This window comes from Taudactylus pleione, unplaced genomic scaffold (genome assembly GCF_031769625.1).
Source record: "Taudactylus pleione unplaced genomic scaffold, aTauple2 ptg000524l, whole genome shotgun sequence".
Classification (NCBI taxonomy): Eukaryota; Metazoa; Chordata; class Amphibia; order Anura; family Myobatrachidae; genus Taudactylus; species Taudactylus pleione.
In genome coordinates this window covers 4,465,222-4,479,270 of record NW_028284926.1, presented here as the reverse complement: position 1 = coordinate 4,479,270, position 14,049 = coordinate 4,465,222, and the positions used below count along the sequence as shown (strand labels likewise).

Sequence of the window (14,049 nt, the reverse complement as noted above, 5' to 3'; positions counted from 1 at the left end):
TTTACAAATCGGCATGAAGAAACAAGGGCTGATTACATTGTTTGCTAAAATTACTTCAGTAAGAGCAAAAGAGTGGAAACATTAACTGTAAATTTTGTAGTGTAGTGTACAATGTAACCATTGTGTAGTACACACTACACAATGGTGTACCCAGCCAACGGGGCGACGCAACGTAACGATAAATCGCGCCATCTGCACACACTTCAACTTAAGGTTGGGTCTGGGCACTCGTAAGCCCCAAGGAACTTCCTGCTCTGTTTGAGCAGGAAGTTCCCCACTGACATAATCAATTATGTCAGTGGGGCCGCCCCAAACGGCAAGCCTTCCGACTGGAACGCCTCCGTTTGGCCGGGCACGCCCCCGACCCGCCCAGCAAACGGGGCGAGCTGTCACTCAACATCAATAGCTCGCCCCATCTGCTACGAGACCCCTAGTGACGGAGCGCCCATCGCTAGCTGGGTCTCGCGCATGCGCTCGACGGAGCTGGCTCCGTCGTGCGCATACTCTGTGGGGACCATCGACCCGGTTGCGAGTGCATCAGCGCTTGCGACCGGGTCTGAATGAGACCCAATATCTTTGAGACCCGCGTCAGAGTGATACATCACGCAATGGATAGCATAGTGTGTACTTGGCTTAAGAGCGCAGTTCTACACAATTTGTTCACAAGGACAGATTGTGCCGTTGCAAACCCGAAATTTTGCTTACAGCTACAGAGGTAATAATTCCCACCAATTAGGGCTCAGCGTACACTCCTCTGATCCCTGATGCTACTGAGGCTGAGCCAATAAAAAGACTACAGCAGGAATAACAGCCCCCGCTGCACTCTCAATATAATTGTTAACACTTTGGGCACATTCAGAATTTGCAGACCCCCTCTTGCCCGGTTAATGGGTTATGTCTGCTAAGAAAAAAATATATAATTCAAATGGTCAACAATGGACAGTGGGCAAGCCCCTAAGGATACACACTGCCCAGACAGAATATTGGGTAATCCAGCCTTGCTTACAATGACAGTGCAAGATTGCCCTAGTGTAGTATGCCGTGTGTACACTGGGCAGGTGCATACAAATGTTGTTTCCATTTCTGCATTAGTGGCTTTCCCACTTGAGTGGAGGTCTCAGAATTCCCTAATCACCCCCCACCCCCTGGACAGGAGAAATATCAGATTTTGATAATCCTTTTTAGCCAATATTTGAATGAAATGAGTGCAATATTACAATATTATCACGGCATGTCATTACTAGCCTAGCACGTGAACCATGCCATGGAATACGGGAGAAGCTCTGAAATGAAAAGAATGGCTCTTGTTAAAAGGTTCATTTCAGTTTGGCTGAGTGGAGGCTGGACCTATATACAGTATATGAGAAATAGTGGCACCTCTGGTGCCTCGTGCCTCCTCTGTGTGTAGACTTTCAGGTCAGCAAGCTTACCACAAACGTACGAAATTAATCTGTTCCCAAACTTTATTTTCAAATCTATATTTTAGATATTATGCAACGTACAGTACAGTAATATCTTTTTATGGCCACAATGTGTCACTGTTTGTTTTACTGACTACAGAGATCTCCTACATAACACACAATGACGTCTGCAAACTGCAGATATTATTGCTATTACCCATTACACTAATATATGCAAATAAGCTCCAAGTTCCTCCTGCCCTGTAATGCTGTTATGACTTATAAAGTACAGTAGGAGAAATTATTCCATAAGTAACAGATGTTTAGTGTTGTAGAAGCTGACACGTAATACAGTAGTGAGAATACTCACCTTTCACTTTAGCGTTCAAGTCTTTTTCACACTTTGTTTTTTCTGTAAATAGAAGATGAATCTGTTCCTCTTTGGTGAAGACATCATCGGCATCTATCTGGTAGACAAAAAAGAAGACCGGTCTTAGCAACAAGGTAGTTACAAATGACATTTCTGCAATGATGTTTAGATCTGAGAAAATAACAACACCGCAACTACAAAGACACTGTTGGATGATGTATGAGTTTAGCATTATTTAGAAAAGTGACTGACCCTACAATCTTCCTGCAACAGTATCACAGGAGATTCACTTCATACGCTGTGATGCTGGGGGACCCTGATCTTCCCACTATATAACTCTCAGTCTGTGGCTTCCTGCTGCCTCCATTCCCCTCCTCACATCATATCACTGTGCCTGTCACATGCAGCCCTGTCTTCATCAATATGTCAGTCATCTCCTGATATACTCTGTGCTGCTGGGGATCCTGATCCTCCCAATATACAACTCTCAGTCTGTGGCTTCCTGCTGCCTCCATTCCCCTCCTCACATCATGTCACTGCCCCTGTCACATGCATCCCTGTCCTCACTAACACATCACTCATCTCCTGATATACTCTGTGCTGCTGGGGGACCCTGATCCTCCCACTATATAACTCTCAATCTGTGACTTCCTGCTGCCTCCATTCCTCTCCTCACATCATGTCACTGCCCCTGTCACATGCAGCCCTGTCCTCACTAATACATCACTCATCTCCTGATATACTCTGTGCTGCTGGGGGATCCTGATCCTCCCACTATATAACTCTCAGTCTGTGGCTTCCTGCTGCCTCCATTCCCCTCCTCACATATTTTTTTTATTTATCAGTTACTTACATAGTGCCAGCATATTCCGATGAGCTTTAGAGTTGGGAACAAACAGTAATAAAACAGGACTGGGTAATAACAGAAAGACATAGCGGTAACGGTAAGAAAGTCCTGCTCATAAGCTGACAGCATAGGGAAATAGACGCTGATACAGAAGGATAGGTGCTACCTACTGCATACTGGTTCTTAGTGGGCTGTATGTCACTGGCCCCTGTCATGTGCATCACTCATCTCCTGAAATACTCTGTGCTCCTCTGACATATTCTGATGATATTACTGGCTATTTCCCATCTACTACAAAAATGAGGAACTCTGAGCCGTGCGGGAGCTGTAGATTGAGAACAACAAAGTGCTCAGGTCCTTATGAAATACACCATAAAAACAGCTATTGAATAAAAATGAGTAAACGGTTTAGTAATAATATTACCACTCTGTGTACTTAAACAATGTAAAAGTTTGGAGTGTAGAAAAGCTCACTACAATCTGTAATAGAAATGTAAGGAGATGGCAAGAACACTTCTATAACTGAGAACAGAAAACAGTGATGTGGGTGTCAGGGTTTATTACAGTTTATTACAGTTCTTGCTGGTTCACAAAAGCCAACAAGACAATCTGCGAGTGAAACGCATCATTACAACATCCTAGTGCAGTGGTTCTCAAACTCGGCCCTCAGGACCCCACACAGGTCATGTTTTCCAGGTCACCCAGCAGGTGCACAGGTGTATTCATCACTCACTGACACATTTTAAAAGTTCAACTGGTGGAGCTAATTATTTCACTTGTGATTCTGTGAGGAGACCTGGAAAACATGCACTGTTTGGGGTCCTGAGGACCGAGTTTGAGAACCTATGTCCTAGTGCAATCCCTCTCTTGTGACAGAACCTACAGTACTTCTGCACAAATAACCCCACATGGATTTTCGGGGGGAAGATTGTGGCGTCTGAGGATTGCAGAAAGCTTTCAGTATCTGATGGATGAATTTAGGCATCGTGGTTTCCGTTCCCCGCTAAGTACATATATTAGTATGAAAACAGCTATTTTTGCACCATCCTTCATGCACATTTGACTAAATGAGATACAAGCATGGAGACATCTATTTGGCCAGTGCCTGCAGACGGATGCAAAGCCTTTTTCTCCCCACAAAACTGCGTATTATTCCACCCCCTCTGGGGGTCTCACATAATAATGTGATGCGTTTCGAGTTCTTGTTGCACTTCTACGGTAAAGAGTTTTTCTGGGCAATAAAAATGTTGAAACACCCAAAAGTGATGCATGTAACGGACAGCCATAGTGTCCTATCACGTTTAAGATCTCAGAGCAGTGTTTTAGGGAAATGACAGGTGTTTCTCAGAGGTCAGAGAATGGATTGCAAAGCGCCGTTTAACCCTTTCCACTGTGCGCACGTTTGGATGTATCAGCAGGACCAGAGAGCGAGGTTACAGGTAAAATTTCTTGTCTGCACCTCTGGCGTTTATAAATAACCCTCATTGTACCAGCTGGCAGATGGATGTTTACAGCAACCTGGGTGACAGCACAAAAAGGTATCATTCCCGAAAATTGCACCAATATAGAGCAGTGAAAAACAAGTTCTTACGGTACAAAATATGTTTAAGTTTGGACATCCGTGGAGGCTGGAATCAGCCTGTCAAGTCAAGTGCCGGGTGTTGCTCCTGTAGGACTAATCATGTGGAAATACTATGGCCCCGATTCAGAGCCGGACGCTCTGACCAGAGCGCTCGCTCTGAATCAGGGCCCACCTCCATTAATATGGAGCGTCCTCCTGCACGTTCGTATAGCTGTGGGTCACCACCCACAGCATATACGAACGTGCAGGATGATGGTCGCGATGGACCATCGCGACCATCGAAACTGCGAGCAAAAGCCTGCGGTTGAGTTTTTCAACCGCAAGGCCAGGAGTGATTTTGGCTCTATCAGAGCCAAAATCACTCCCACTAGTGATGTCAGTGGGGCCGGCTTCAGACGGTAGGCGTTCCCTCCGTCGTGCGCATGCGCAGTGCGGACCATCGACCCACTTGCGAGCGGACAGCCGCTCGCGAGTGGGTCTGAATGAGGGCCAATGAACGTAGTTTAAAACGTCAGTTTGGAACAAACCCATTTTATAAATGATCAACTGGTTTTTCTCAACAACACTTTTGTTCTTGCCCCCACCCAAAGCACTCGTCCTGCGTGAATCAAAAATGACGGATTCTGGGTCTGATTCATCGGTGAACAGTATTGAAGCCGTGACTGCGTCCTTAGGCTAATGCCGCAACCGATGGAATTTGTACAGAGACGTTCATAGGTTGCGTCACTAAGCGGCTGCTGGGCGCATTAAGACGCACCATCAAACATTGCAGCAGCCTTATGGATGGCGCAGAATCCCTGTCTGAACATGGCGGCCAGTGTCAGCGCAACTATGGTAAACGACGTAAGTGCTGACTGCGACACGCCTGCGTCTGGCTGTTACCACCCAGAAACACTTGCTGAATTTGCCTCTCTCTCTGTACAACTTTGTTCTCGTCTCCCGGCGGTAACCAGCGGGACGCAATGCGCGGCGGGACTCAGGTGCATGTGCACACTGTAAACCATCGACTGCTACCGTAAGGAATCGACACTGCGTGCACCCCTGAGCCAGACCCTTTGTGTGTTGTTATTAAAAAAAAAAAAAAAGGCAATAGAAATATACAGTAAGATCTAACTGGCTCAGCGAAACTACAGTGACACAAACTACATCTGTATCTTCCTCTGACGTTTGCATTCGCTTTCAGAAGAACCCTCTGTCTGCAATAAAAATAAAAAAAAACAACCATATTGTGATTTTGTCAAATCGTTTTACTGGAAATGGCTATTTTACTGACGGCGCTGTTTGCTAGCTAGGCCTGTAAAACATATTGGAGTAAAACTAGAGAGCAATAGCCTCCAGCGAGATGTAAGAAACAACTAGATTTCTCCCTGTAGAGAAGTTATTTGTGGCAGAATATCACTTATACCTCATATTTCTGCAGGATGGAAACGGGAATGCTGACAGGCATCGCTCCCCTGGGGCTTGTCTGCAGCAGAACACAGAAACATTCTCGCTGCGGCTGGGAGAGATTACTTCTGCACGATGCCGTCCTGCACTTCAGCTCCTGGAGATTGTCTAGGCCCTACCTCTACTAATCAATTGCCTGACTGTAGGAACTAGTACTGTACATCCATGAAAACACATCCCCACCGACAGCTGCAACTGTTATCCTGCTGTATATCAAGTGTCCATTGCCTATACTAGATTACATGCCACCCAACTATTCAGATTTGGGCATCGCAGTCCACGTTCAAAGGCTAAGATGTTTGTCCTGAGTGCTGGTCACCTGCGTTGGTGCATGCAGCAGTATACGGTAGGGAGGGCCTTGGAGTTGGACCACCGATGGTAACTTGTTTTGCCGGCCAAGGAATTTTTACGTTGGATGGCAGCCATGGTCTGAGCAAGCTCGATAAGGGGGGGCGTCGATCGATCAACCATCTATGATGTTTCCATAATGGCTCAAATCCATTGACCATCGATGGATTCCTGGTGGGGGGAGGGTTGACTTTGCTCTTCAGAAGTGCTAGGGACATTCATGGAGGATGTGGCTTATTGTTTCATGGTGACGCTGCTGCAGCATTTTGCGATGTGGCCACAGATTTTCAATTCCAAAAAATTGGAATGTTGGGGGGCGGTGGGTGGTGTAAATAAGCTCCTTAGGGAAGAGTCCTCTTTATCTCTGGAAATATTTCCTTTAGTTGCATAAGTATCTATCTAAGTAAAAAAAGTTTTCCCAAGTACAAATATTTTCTTTTATTCTCACATATTCTTCTAGGTTTTCCCTTTGGCAAGTTCATTCTTCTTTTATAATTTCTTGACTGTCTTCACAATAATATAGATACAAAGGGCCTGATTCAGACTCGCTCGCGAGCGCACAGCACTCGCAAGCGGGTCGATGTTCCCCCACTGCGCATGCACCGCCTCCGGCATGCGCATGCGCGAGCACCAGCGAGTGACGGCAGCTTCGTCGCTCCGGGGCTCACTACAAGACGGGGCGGCTGTCGATGTTGATTGACAGCTCGCCCTGTTTTGTAGGCGTTTTGTAGGCGGGAAGGGGGGGTGGCTGCACAAACGCAGGCGTTCCCTTAGGAACAATGAACTATAAAGATTTATAGTATAAAGGGCGCTGCGATGGGTGGTCTTTCCAAGCAGCTGCAAAAGGGAGGTAGTCAGCCTCCTATACAATGGTAAAGAAAAAGAGGAACGCCTGCCGTTTGAGGGCAGCCCTACTGACATCACTCGTGATGTCAGTAGTGGACTTCCTGCTCTATTAGAGCAGGAAGTCCACTCGGGCTTGCGGGAGCCGTGACCCTCTCGCAGGGTCTCGTCTCAAACCCGATGGTCGCGATAATCGCGAACATCGCCAGGCCGCTCACACTAGCCGAAACAAAAAAACGCCCTGATTCAGAGCGAGCGCTCGCAAACAGCGAGCGTCTCCGAATCAGGCCCAAAGTCTTTACACACTCCTAAGTGCTTATCTACTTTCCATCTCAGGGAACTTAAAACCTTTATTTTTAAGTCCAAATATTTGTCTTACCTACAGTAGTGTTGGATATTGTGTATCCCCAGTGTGTAATGTTTGTGTATAAAGCTGATTATGTCCCTCCTACACCATACAGTACATCGGCATTACATCCTTACACTGATACATTTCCCCATCTATACAAACACAGCCCACTGACCGCCGGGGAACAGCACATTATAGCATTATAAATGACGCCCTGCTGAGCTCTTTCCTCAAGGAGAACAGATTACATACAGGGCGCGACAAAGGGTAAAGCTTTTAAAGTATGTTTGCTTGACTAAGCACAAAGCGCAGAATAGTGATTATGATATAACAAACCCCCACTGCGTCATCAGCTATGTGTGTACAATATATGTTACAGAAATGCAATAATCCGAGAGAGAGAGAGAGGTGCAAAGAGAGTGGGGAGAGGGGACAGAGGTGAGGAAATAGTGAGGGAGGTGAAGAGTGCGTAAAAGAGGGAGCGAAAGATGCAAGGAGAACGCGTAGAGGAAAGAGAGAGAGTGGTTTATTCATTATGTTAATTGTCGGGTTCCGTGGATGGACCCTGAAAATTGACATTCCTACTCGCAGTAAGGTTGTCACTGGTGCTTTTAGAGCAGTGAAACTTAGCACTGCCGAGTCTGACTAGTGCCAGTGAGCCTGTGTGACTTAGAGTTCATGCAAACGCATAAAGCCCCGGCGTCCGATGAAAGGTGGCGAATGCTCCGCCGGTCAAGCTCTGAAAATATTGTATTTTAGGAGCTTGATGAATTTAGGTCCTCATACTAGTGTATCAGTAGCTGGCCGGGGTCCCCCCAAACAGGCCTGGGCTCCCTCCCCAACCCACTATGTCATTGCCACCACTGTACAGAATCACACACCGGATGTGTCTCTAATACGCCGCTAGCATACAACCCTACGACTGCTCAGAATGTCCGGCAGAAGTAAGTCCGAGGACCAGCCAAGCTGTGTATAAAGATGCCGTCGCTGCCCGAAACACACCCACAAAATGTTTGCGACACGTCCGCATTTGTCTAGCAACTCCCCGTTACCTTTCATATACTTATACTGACTGTGTGTCATTCTGCGTCCAAATACTCATGACGGGTCTATTTATTAAGCAAAAAAAAAAAAAACCTTATCGGTGGCAATATTCACAGTTTTTTGCACTGTTCAAGCGCAAAAATCTGATTTTTTATTTTTTTGCCCCCTGCCTGACCTGAGTCTCGCGGCGATGAGGGGGCTGAGACTGACATGGCCAGAAGTGGGCATGAATGCGAATACACTGTGCGCACATTCACAATGAAAGCACTGTAAGGGTGTGGTGTGGCCGTGTAATCACAAATCAAGTCTAACATGGCCACCAAAAAGTCTCGGGGGCCTATTCATCATCGGAGGCTGTATGACCCCCCCCCCCCCCCCGATTATTAAGTATTGATCTCGTTGTGAGGGAAACTTTACACCGGAGCAATTCATCATTGCTCTGGTGTGGGGACAGCTGCTCCGAAAAGCAGTTGTCCCCGTGGTTGGTAGCACGGCTACAGAAGTAGCTGCGTTACTTACATCTTCCCCGTTGGCCCGGTTATGTATACGTGACGCGGGGCCACGCATGTGCACAGCCGCCGGGGAGGTAGTGAGGAGGCGGCGGAGGGATCCGCTCGGATCCTTCTTAGCGTCCATGGAACTCCTTCCCAAAGGAAGGAGCTCTCGCAAGCAAACTCTGAAAATTTTCAGTTTTCGGCGTTTGCGGAATATCAGGTGGTCCATTTGGGACCCCTGACGATGAATAGCCGGGTAACCGCATGGTTACTGGGCCGTTTAGTGTTGATGAATAGGCCCCTCACTGTGTAAATGTCGAACTTGTGTCAGCTCTGGCCCCAGTGAAAGTTGATATTGATGACTGCACCTGACTGGTCGTAAATGTGCAAAATGCACCCACTTATTCAATAACAAGAAAACTGCAGGAGCCGTGTTTAATAAGTTTCTAGATAATTCTCATCAGTGTCGTGGATCCCTCTGTATCCTGAATCTTACTGTAAGTCATCACTTTTCCTTCTGATCCCACACCGAGGGTTACCTGTTACGTATCCTGCAGTAATCCCACTCGTTTCCACATTATCATCTGACGGGAGAGGTCTCACGACAAAGAAAAGAGTGTAATCTCAAACTCAGGACCCCAAACAGTGCATGTTTTCAAGATCTCCTCACAGAATCACAAGTTAATTTATTAGCTCCACCTGTGGATCTTTAAAAGTGTGTCAATGAGTAATGAATACACCTGTGCACCTGCTGGGTGACCTGGAACACGTTACCTGTGTGGGGTCCTGAGGACAGAGGACCTCATTCAGAGTCGGTCGTAAGTGGCCGCTCATTTGTACGCATCCGATGTTTCCAAACCATGCATGCGTACGGTTAGTTGTGCGCATGTGCGTTTGAGACCTTGCGATCCAAAATGCTGTCGATCGTACGGCTTACGAGCAGGAAGTGGCTTCCGAGAGTTGATTGACATGAAAGGCCGTTTGTGGGTGTTGACGGGGTTGGTGGTCTAACAACGCAGGCGTTCCTCACCGTTTTCAGGGCGTTTTAGGGGCGTACACAAATTACCTGCTACAACTGACATAGAAGGCCGGAAGTAGTAAAACGTCACTCTGCGAGCAGGTTCGAGGCCTGGCTGATCGTACAGCTTGAGGTTGGGTACGTGCTCTCTCAAGCCCCAGAGTACAATCGATACTATCGAATGTGACTGATGTTATGTTTGATGTTTCTATTTTGTGCCACACAATGCAAGCAGCGAATAATCGATTGTTGTAGCTAATAACACTGCTAATTGGCTTGTAATTGATTCAGCTGCGTTTGCATTAGCGAATAATAAGAATAAATAAATTTCATGGGGATGGCTTATTCTATGCGGTTTTTTGTTAATTTTTGGTTGAATTTGCACACAGCACAGAAGAAAATTAACATACAGCGACTGACAACGACTGACAGCGACTGACAACGACTGACAACGACTGACAACGATTGACTCGATCGCTAACTGCTATCACTCGTTAGCTAGAGGAGGTGCTTTGATCATGTACGGGCGTCACTTTAGTTGCGATCGGCCGGCCGTGCGATTGTTTTTTTTTCTGATTCTCGATCGTTAGGCGTAAGACCGAGCGGCCGCTTACGACCAACTCTGAATGAGGTCCTGAGTTTGAGAACCACTGTGCTATGGAAAAAATAAAAAGATTTCATTTCCGTAGTGATCGGTCCCCTGCCACGCTCTATACGTACGCTGTGAGAACTGTGTATACATCATGCATGAGGGACCTGTATAACACTGACATATAGTTGGAATGTCCCTAAAATTGAAGCCATAAATTTGCGAATACCCGGCCACTGTATCTGCTCCACAGCTATTCAGCCTCCGGTCACTGATATTTCTCACAGGTCACTGCTTAAACTGCCATATCATTTAAATAATTAACTTGATTAAACAGATAAATTAAAGCTTGTCTTTCACATGGGCAAACAGATTGCCATCGCCCGGAGGCATACTGACAATTTATAAAGCGGGAGTTTAACAATGTTGTGACAGGAGCTGTCTACTTGTATATTTTATTTTTTAAATATAGCTCACAAAACAAGAGAAAAAAAGCTTTTTTATAGAGACAATTCCAAAGATCATGAAATCTGTATTTCTATCTATATATCTCATATCTATCTCATATCTATCTATCTCTCTCATACCTATCTATCTATGTATCTATCTATGTATCTATCTATCTATCTATCTATCTATCTATCTATCTATCTATCTATTGTGACACAGTAGGTTAGGGGTTCCTCTCCTGGGTAGAGGACTCCTTCCTTACACACACACACACAGCAGCAGGGAAGCAGCACACCAGTCTGGATGCAAGTACAAGCTGGTCGGCGCCAGTCTTTATTGTAAAATGACAGAAATATAAAGAAAACATAAATATAAATCCTAGCCCTGTCGGGGCACTAACTTCACAGGTAGTTCCCTCACTACCAGAACCTGGCAGGGCCTAATGCCCTCGCCAGCAACAAAGCACAGCACATTACTCACAGATAGGTTTTTCAAGTGTCTCTGAGCAAACTCCCTGTCTGCTCTCCCAGGTGAGACAATCAGCCCTCAACACACTAGGCTTATATTGGCCACTCTCAGGTGGAAACCCTAACAAGCCTGTTACCAGGCTGCGAGAACCAAAACCTGGAGTGGCCGTGGGTGGAGCCCTCCCTCTCCTCTCACCCACAACCCCTAGGTCCCAAACCGGCTTTTCAAAAAGCCGAAACTCAAGCCTGCTACACTGCAGACATTCTCCTGGGGGTTTAAAACACAAAATACAGAAATCTGGGACAAATGTACCTGCCACAGACCACTTTACCAGTGATCCTATCACATATGCCCCCCCTTTGTTTCGACCTGTGGGGCGGAACAACTGAAGCCCCCAAACAATGAAGGCGTGACAACGCGTCAGCATTGGCCAGCTGGCTTCCTGGCCTGTGTTCCACTGAAAATTTAAAAGTTTGTAACGCCAAGAACCATCTTGTAATTCTTGCATTACTGTCCTTATTTTCAGACATCCACTTCAGAGGGGCATGGTCAGTGATCAATTTGAACTTTCTTCCGACCAAGTAGTACCTGAGAGCCTCTAACGCCCACTTTATGGCCAACGCCTCCTTCTCCACTGTGGCATAGTTTCTCTCATGTACATTCAACTTTCTGCTAAGATAGAAAATAGGGTGTTCCTCACCCTCCTTGTTCTGGGACAGGACCGCTCCTATACCTACTTCTGATGCATCGGTTTGTACTATGAATTCCCTTTCAAAATTAGGAGTCATCAGGACTGGTTGGGAACACAACGCTACTTTCAACTCCTGAAAAGCTTTCTCTGCCTCAGGACTCCATTCTACCATGACTTTTTGTTTGCCTTTGGTCAGGTCAGTCAGTGGGACTGCCATGGTGGCAAAGTTGGGTATAAACCTCCTGTAGTACCCCGTAATTCCCAAGAAGGCTCTCACCTGCTTCTTATTCAGAAGCCGTGGCCAGATTTGTATGGCATCAACTTTATTTAGCTGAGGCTTTATCAGGCCTCTGCCAATGGTGTATCCCAGATATTTTACTTCCTCCATGCCTAGACAACACTTTTTTGGGTTGGCTGTCAAACCTGCCTTATAGATGGAGTCCAACACTGCTTGTACCCTGGGTAAGTGAGACTGCCAATCAGGACTATGAACGACCACGTCATCCAGATAAGCAGCCGCATACCATCTATGGGGCCTTAGAATCCTGTCCATCATTCTTTGGAAGGTAGCAGGTGCCCCATGTAGCCCGAAGGGCAACATCTTGTACTGAAACAAGCCCTCTGGCGCTGAAAAAGCTGTCTTTTGTTTGGCGCTCTCGGTTAACGGTACTTGCCAATACCCTTTGGTTAGGTCAAGAGTGGTTAAATACCTTGCCGTCCCTAGTCTCTCAATCAGTTCATCCACTCTTGGCATCGGGTAGGCATCGAATTTTGAAACACTGTTCAACTTTCGGAAGTCATTGCAGAAACGCACACTCCCGTCTGGCTTTGGAATCAACACAATGGGACTTGACCATTCACTATGTGATTCTTCAATAACCCCTAACTCTAGCATATTTTTAATTTCTTTCGACACCGATTCACATTGTGCTTCTGGTAACCTATAGGGCTTTAGATTAACTTTAACCCCTGGGTCAGTGATGATGTCATGTTTAATGACCGAGGTTTTCCCAGGTACGTCAGAGAACAGCACCCTATTTCTAATCAGAAACTCCTTGACCTCTTGTTGTTGAATTCCCGACAGGGTTTTTGCCACTGTCACTTCGGGAACTAAGGGCCCTGGACTTACTGGAGGGTCTCCGACGGCCGACAGTACCGTTCTATCTTTCCAGGGCTTTAACAGATTTATATGGTATATCTGTTCCGGCTTTCTTTTCCCCGGCTGGTAAACTTTGTAATTGACCTGCCCCACTCTTTATAAGATTTCAAAGGGCCCTTGCCATTTAGCCAAAACTTTATTTTCCACAGTGGGAACCAATACTAACACTCTGTTCCCAGGAGCAAAGCTGTGTAACAGAGCATTGCGGTTGTATACCCTCTGATGTGCCTGTTGAGCCTGTTCCAGGTGCTCTCTCACTATCGGCACTACCGCAGCAATTCTCTCCTGCATTTGAGAAACATACTCAATCACCGTTTTGTAAGGACTAGACTGCCCCTCCCATGTCTCTTTGGCAATGTCTAGTAACCCCCTTTGGTGTCTCCCATACAACAAGTCGAAGGGTGAAAACCCGGTGGAGGACTGGGGAACTTCTCTTATGGCCAACAATAAATACGGCAATAAGTAGTCCCAATCCCTACCATCCTTGTCGACCACTTTCCTAAGCATGTGTTTTAATGTCTTGTTAAACCTCTCGACCAGCCCATCGGTTTGGGGGTGATAAACCGAAGTTCTTAACTGTTCGATTTTGAACAGGCGGCATAACTCTTTCATGACTTTGGACATAAACGGTGTACCCTGGTCAGTTAGTATCTCCTTAGGTATACCCAGCCTGCTAAAGACATGAACTAGCTCTCTGGCAATGGTCTTGGTTGACGTATTGCGCAACGGGATCACTTCCGGGTACCTGGTAGCGTAATCCATTATGACCAGAATATACTGGTGTCCCCTGGCAGACTTCATTAAGGGTCCAACCAAATCCATCGCTATTCTTTCAAACGGCACCTCTATGATAGACAATGGAACTAGTGGACCCTTAAAATGTGGCCTGGGAGCATGATACTGACACTCAGGGCAGGATGCGCAAAAGTCAGATACCTCTTTATGAAGCCC

General features: G+C 46.3%; 1 protein-coding gene across 1 annotated transcript in view; it reads right to left on the bottom strand.

Annotated features, from left to right (window-relative positions):
* PTH1R (parathyroid hormone 1 receptor) overlaps positions 1-14,049 on the bottom strand; it is a 523,470-nt gene that overhangs the window by 292,309 nt on the left and 217,112 nt on the right. The window contains exon 2 of the mRNA XM_088450788.1: positions 1,771-1,867. Coding sequence (XP_088306914.1) covers positions 1,771-1,867 — 97 coding nt within the window. The remainder of the gene's footprint in view (positions 1-1,770; positions 1,868-14,049) is intronic.